Here is a 6,963-nt window from a genome sequence, read left to right as displayed (position 1 = left end):
AACACATACTACTCGCGTGCTTCCCCATCAGTAGTATCACCGTTACACTGGTAGTCTTGATTGTCCCATGAGTCCACGAGTTGTGTTCTTTCGGTCGATTGCCTCTCTCCACATAGTTTTAGGAAATGATTTCCGATACTTAATTACTTTCTAACTGGTTCGTCCCATCAACTCAATTCGTGTCAAAAGTGATATCGGTATAAGACCAAACCGTTACGACGGATATACAGGTAAAGCAGCATTCTACAATGACTTGGTTCAGATCTTAAGGCCTGTGGGGAAGTAGTATGAGACCGTCATTTGAGTGCTTTACATTTAAACGACATCGGATGTCAGTTGGTGTATCTTCGGGCTCGCGGGAAGCTGCTGTGTCTTATCGGTTCCCCGCACTCATGTAACAAACTCCCAGCTATCAACAAGGCCGTCGACTTGGAATTTTACCTCAAAGTTCAAAATCAGAATTATTAGTTACCTTACAAAATAGTACATGATTTTGACCCGTGTATTTAATCCTGAAGGTGATGAAGAGTCCCTGCAACGGTAAGCTTACTCAGACTGCCACTTGTGCAAAGATCGTACTCATTTAACGGACGCCCTCGTCTAAGCATTGAGTATAGAACCTTGGTTATGTTTAAATACTGGGGGCTATTCAGTAACCGAATGGCTGGTATATGAACGCACAAATGTTCTGAAACCCGAAGTGATAGGCCTTTGAATGGTTAGAGTATCACTTCAAATGCTTGGTAGTTTGAGTTACACTTTGTGACACATGACAAATATAAGCACATACGTATCTGTCACTGCGTCAGAGTGTAATTCACAATGATCTTCTGTCAACTGTATCAGTTTTGCTTTCTTTGTTCAAGCCCAATCGGAACTGTGTAATGAGATTCCCATGTAAAAAGGACAAGGTTCCGATGTAGTAGAAGGGAACACTCTTATTTGTACGTTTTTTTCTTTCTGTGGCCCGTCTCTGCCATGTCTGGAAATTTGTCCAAAGATCGTGACTGCTCCTTAACGATGCAGTCACCCATAATCAGAAGCCGCCTGCCTGAAAGTAGACACCTCAATGTCAACTTCATTAGGCAGTTTCACTTGGCTTTGTGTCACTTTTGTCAGATTAAACAAGTCGGCCTCATGTTTCCGATAAGTGGATAACGAGGAAAGAGAAACGCAGGCGCCCGTTAATACAACACCGTTGCATGAGTCCCCAAATTCTCCAGTTCGTTAATACAGCCGCTTTGATAGATAGTTCTGTGTGTGTGGAACGAAAAGTTATTTAGACGTTTGAAGCAATGCGCGAAATAACCGGCATGCGGGTCAACAAAGGGACGGATATGGGAAAACTGCGAACTTGCTATGCTGTCCGATGCAACTGACTGATAATGTCCCATTGAATGTACATTCTGAGCAAAGGCGTGTTCATTTTGCTGCGCTTTGCACACATATTGTCCCACGGAGATGGCGAGTTCCGGTAATCGAGATAACCAACATTTCTACGACCGCTTTTCATTGAGTCTAGCCATCTCACAACGACATTCGCGTACAGTTTAATTAGGCTGCTAACCGGCATATAAACCACAAGTCAGAGAATTGAAAATCAGACTTCGGCACACGGATGTCGGGGCTCATATTGTTGAAAGGTTAGCGGAGTAAGTTCGTGAATCACTAAATCTAGCCAACAAGAGCCTTTATCAGTCTGAATAGATGATAAAACAGTAAGCAAAACTACGTTTATTAATCTGTAATGCAACCCAGGGCAGACTATGAATTTCAGCTAGCAAAAATTTAAGTTTACCGACTCATGTAATGAGTCCAACTTGAATTTTGTTTCCAGGAAGCGACAGTACTTGCTGTTTTGCAAACCCTTCATGTTCTAAATTCTATTTCTGTCATTTTGTAGTCAAAAGATTCCGGGTTAGAATTCATATAGCGCATTTCAGTTCATTTTATGAGTACTGCTAACTCGTGATCAATAACAGAAGATATTTGATTCCCCTAATATTAACGACAGCGTAGCTCTTTTAGAATGGTTCTCAGAGTTAACCAGAAACGATATTGCAAATGCTTGTTTTGAAACCTAGTCTTTGTTTGATGCATGAAACTGTTAGTGCTGATAAAACGAACATGGAACGTCATAAGTAATTCATGTTGCAAGCAGACTGAGGTTTTCATTTTTCTCAATGTCTACACCCACCTCAGATAATCCATCCGCTTTGCAACCTTCCATCAAGGAGACAGAACGCATGGCAGATTTCCACAGGTTTTCTTGGCTATCAAATCATGTCTGTATAAATGGCAAAATATTTTGAGCACTTCATTGGCAGCTTTGAACCGCTTAACTTCCAGCTCAAAACAAACGTACATAATCGTAGTACATTCCACGTAAATGTGTCAGGAGTGATACTTTTGGCCCGAATAAAAGGTGATTACTGATACGCCGCTGGGTTTTGACATTCCAGCTTTCGAAAGCATTGCGCAACATATTGTGTTCATCTCCAAAGACCCCCGTGCAATCACTCAAGGTCCGATGCTCCGTGAATCTCATCTGACTTGTGTGAAAAAATTTTATTGCCAGAATTTTACAACCAGGGTCGATCCAGTTTGATTCTCACATTAATCCGATTCAATAATAGGCTTGTAACGAAGCTGTTTCCGGAAGCGCGTACGAACGACGAAATCGCTATTTCGTATCGATCGTTAGAAGCGGTGCATGGTGTACAACGAGTGCAGTCTGTGGAGCCTCAATCGCCAAATCCTGGAGGTTCAATTTTATATTGTCAGCTACCCTGTGAGTAGTTTCCTTTATCAAAATACACTGCGATGTCTCGAATATCGTGCCAACTGAAACATCAGGCGGCCTGCTGTGTGCAGCACACTCAGTTGTAGAATTTCATAAACGAGAGATTCAGTTGAGTCTCTCGTGAGAACCAAAGTGATTTGCAAATGAGTGTATTTCTCGAGAACAGTCCGGTTTGGGTTCAAGTAGAACATGAAGTTGACGGAAACTCGGAGATTGCGCCTACCCGATGAGCCTCAAGAAGGGCGAAACCGGTCGTTGGCTGTCAAAGAGTTTTCAGCAACCTTATGAGTAGTCTCCTTTGGAAAATTGTGCTTCATCATGGAAGTTGTTTTCCCTCCCAACGATAAAATCATGGTTGTGGAAAAGTTGAATTCGTCTGTTTCTAGTTTCTTCAGCTGGATCAAAAGCTGGTAGTGATCAAATCAAGTGCTATGAAGCCGCAGACACCACCTTAAAAACCGACACCGGTAAACACTCTCAGCTGTCAATGGAGGTGGTGATTCTAGAGAACTCAAGTGATTCCAGTTGGTTCGCGGTTATAACATACTGCCGTTCAATTTGTTGCCAGCACCTGACCACCAAGTAGGTACGATATTCGAAATATAAAAGTGTACTGTCATGACATTACACTTCGAAACTCTTTAACAGGCCACAGTTGAATATCGGCTTGTTAGAGCTGATCAGGTAGGCCAAATTCCCAAGCATCTATCATCATTCTAGTTTAACTGAGCATCAAATTTTGGATGGATGGCTAAATAATTCTATTCGCGAAGCATGTTTGTCTTGAAGAGCGACTAGAAAGGCTGAATTACTCATAGTCAGAGCAGTTTTTGGGGTTTTTAACCGCAAATTGCAGTACCAGCATGCCGGATGTATATATTTTGCCAATATTTTGGTTGAGTTCGTATACCGTTATTACACCTAATTTCCAACCTAAAACACAAGTTATTTTGATCTGCAAGTTAGTCTTAATTAGAATAGACTGTCTTTAAATATGCCATAAATAAATTCTACACATGAGACCATCATTGTTAGCCGCATTGATCTGGGAAAATTGGAGTGAAAATATGATATTCAGTTCTCGAATTTTAGTCCCCCCCCCTGCTTCTCGGTTTGAACAATGTTCTACTGACTGTGCTGGACAGTCCCATGGTAGACAGTAATAAACCAGCAATAAATATATCGATTTTATGGCAAGTTTATATTCGCCAAAATAAGGCACGTCGCATTCCCACTGATTTATGTAGTACTGAAATCTGCCCATTGGTGGAAGGATAAATCTGGCTGGGATTTCTCGCTGAAGGGCGTACCGCATAATAATTTTAATTGCACTCATGGCAGGCAGTTTTACATACTACCTTCCGAAAGACCAAAAGAATGTCTCAAGGTTTGCAACCATCTGACGAGAACACCGAAAAGACTTCTTCACACCCCAGTAGTTTCAATGACGAATTACTGACAAGTAACCCTCGATTTTTTCCAAATTTTATTCAGTAAAAAAGTTTTTGGCGGATTCAAACACATTCGTCCGTTGCGGACCAGAAGCAACAGTTTTACCAAATTTTGAATTCCTAACCGCAGAATAGTATATTAGGTGTTTTGCTTCATGTTGATATTTCCACATACTTTGCACGCTAATGTTTAACATGCAGCTACCGAGTCTGCATGCATTTTGATACTCTGCAAGCTGTGTGATACCGGGAATCTATTAAAAATTTGTTGATCCCAACTATTGTCTGAATCTATTAAAAATTTGTTGATCCCACTCTACTGTCTCTCACTGCTAGCTGCATCCACCGCTGCTCAGAGCGCTCTATCCACAAACGCGACCATTTTTTATTTAGAGAGTGTGCCACCCAGAAAACTTCAATCATTAACTAACTGACGCTTATTTTTTTACGTAGAGCCCCTTTCATTCATTACATCTATAGCCTATAAAATCATAAGACCGCACCCTTAGAACCTCAAGTATATAGGTTTGTTCATCAACTAATTCAGTTTTTTTTCAGAATCCATTTCAAATATATTTTGGGATTAATTAACGCCTCAGTGCTTTTAAGCAATCAGTCACTTTCTAAACGAATATTTTTTGAAGTACGTTCCGGCATCTGCCTTTATCGAGATTTGTCATGAAGTATTGGATGAATGTTAAACGATGTCAAAACAGCGCGGCTATATATCAACTGGCTTTGTGATCTGGACGTTCTGAAATGATATCATGGAAAGTTCAATTGCGTCCAATTCTTGGTAATCTTTGGTACTCTTTGCAAATAATTGCAAATTGCGAAATGCTGGCGATTTGAGAATCAGTGCAGTTATTTTTTCCGTGGACTCACGTTACAGGTATGTTGATACTTTTAAACACAGAAAACAAAAAATTACGGAATTTATTGCTGCTGGCGAAGATGTACAGATCATTTCAGAGAACTATATTTAAACGGTATTAAAATAGCGGTCTTCCCATTAATGAGGGTATCCCCCGGAGATTTTGGGAGACTTTCTCATTGGTCGGCCGCTTTCCATAAAAATCAGCTATCTGGAACGGTTAATAATCCAAAAATTCAGAAGCGAAAAACAATTTCAACTAATATATTGCGCCAGAATTTTCCCCGTGTAACAACAACGAATCCGTTATCCTGGTTTGAACCATTGTGTATCACCATCCAAAAAAATTAAATATATTTACGAAGTAATTATCTATTAATACAGCCCTCTAGGAAGCACCTGCGGGCAATTCACTATTTCCGTCACCCGGGGCGTTTTCTCTCGTGTACAGTAACATGGTTGCATGAGGTGCTAACTTCTTTTATCCGTATTGCGGGACTTTCACCCATTACAGGGTACACTGCTGTTGCTTGTCTATGAATCAAGTATCTGTAATCTTTAGGTCCCTTATTCCGTTCAGTGCACGGACTAAATTGAATGACGGCTAGGTGTATTGAAATAACAAATACACAATAAGAGATCAATGTGGCGGAAGAAACAACATGAATCGTTGGGTACGGAGTGTGGCGACAAAAACAACACTGTCATTCAACTGGTTGACATTTTACCCGTAGCTAGTAAATATCTGGATGTACATACATCATTGTATGAGCGCCATTGGCAAAGTTGTCAACCAAGCCAACTCCATTCACGAGGCGCAGGATAGTACGGTAGACCTGTGTGTTTCAGCCTACCTCAATACCCAAGCGGCTTGCTTTCATAAATCACACCCATTGTGGCATTCCGATCAGAAAAAGTCGATCTGCTGGTTTGAAATGTACAAGATACTTACTATTCATTTGCGAAAAACTGTTGTCCTCACTGAGGCAATGCAACCAAAAGAGTTTCTGGATACGCCATTTGTAGCAAAGAGCTTCCTTTATGTTATTGCCCAATGCTAAGTACCACGTTGTCCATAGACTATAACTTTTTGCAGTGAATGTAAAAAATTGTCAATAGATAAGATTCGACCATTAATTGATGGTTTCTGGCCGCTGCATAAGCCTGAGTTCTGTATTGGAAATGAACTACGATGTTAGATTTAAGGGTGGCCACCCCACATCCGTCCCACTAACCCTCTAATCATCTCAAAGTTGTTGCACGATGAGAAATACACACATTTGCAAATCACAAAAGACCCAACTGAATCTCTCGTTTATGATATGAAAATATACTGCGATATCTCAAATAGTGTGCCAACTGAATCATGAGGCGGCCTGTGTGCAGCACATTCAGTTGTAGAATATCACAAACGAGAGATTCAGTTGAATCTCTCGTGAAAACCGAATTGATTTGCAAATGAGTGTATTTCTCGAAAACAGTCCAATTTGGGTTCAAATAGAACATAAGTTTGACGGAAACCCGGGAACTGCGCCTACCTGATGAGCCCCAAGAAGGGCGAAACCGGTCGTTGGCTGTCAAAGGGTTTTCAGCAACCTTGAAAGTAGTTTCCTTTATGGTTACACGGCGCTTTCAAACCAACGAGTGTCTAGGCAGTTTGTCAAGGGTGGGTCATACGTCGCTCGTAAAATTCAGATAACAAATCAATTTGATTAAGCTTACTCTATCCATCTTATCACTCGGTTTTTCCTGAAATATTCATGATTATGCCTGCACGGGTTGATCGTTTACCAAAGAACACACAGAACATTCACGTTAACTACGGGGAGAAATTT

The 6,963-nt window shown here is 40.8% G+C and overlaps 1 protein-coding gene across 1 annotated transcript; it reads right to left on the bottom strand.

Annotated features, from left to right (window-relative positions):
- Positions 1 to 3,036: 3,036 nt before the first annotated feature.
- On the bottom strand, positions 3,037 to 6,009 carry T265_05854 (hypothetical protein; the record flags this gene model as incomplete). The annotated part of the gene is made up of 2 exons (XM_009170975.1): positions 3,037 to 3,198; positions 5,983 to 6,009. The coding sequence occupies 2 exons, from the start codon at positions 6,007 to 6,009 to the stop codon at positions 3,037 to 3,039; spliced, it is 189 nt and encodes a 62-aa protein (XP_009169239.1).
- Positions 6,010 to 6,963: the final 954 nt, after the last annotated feature.

Source organism: Opisthorchis viverrini (assembly GCF_000715545.1).
Source record: "Opisthorchis viverrini unplaced genomic scaffold opera_v5_117, whole genome shotgun sequence".
NCBI classification, from domain to species: domain Eukaryota; kingdom Metazoa; phylum Platyhelminthes; class Trematoda; order Opisthorchiida; family Opisthorchiidae; genus Opisthorchis; species Opisthorchis viverrini.
The sequence above is the reverse complement of the archived record's forward strand: the minus strand, read 5'-3'. Positions and strand labels throughout refer to the sequence as shown.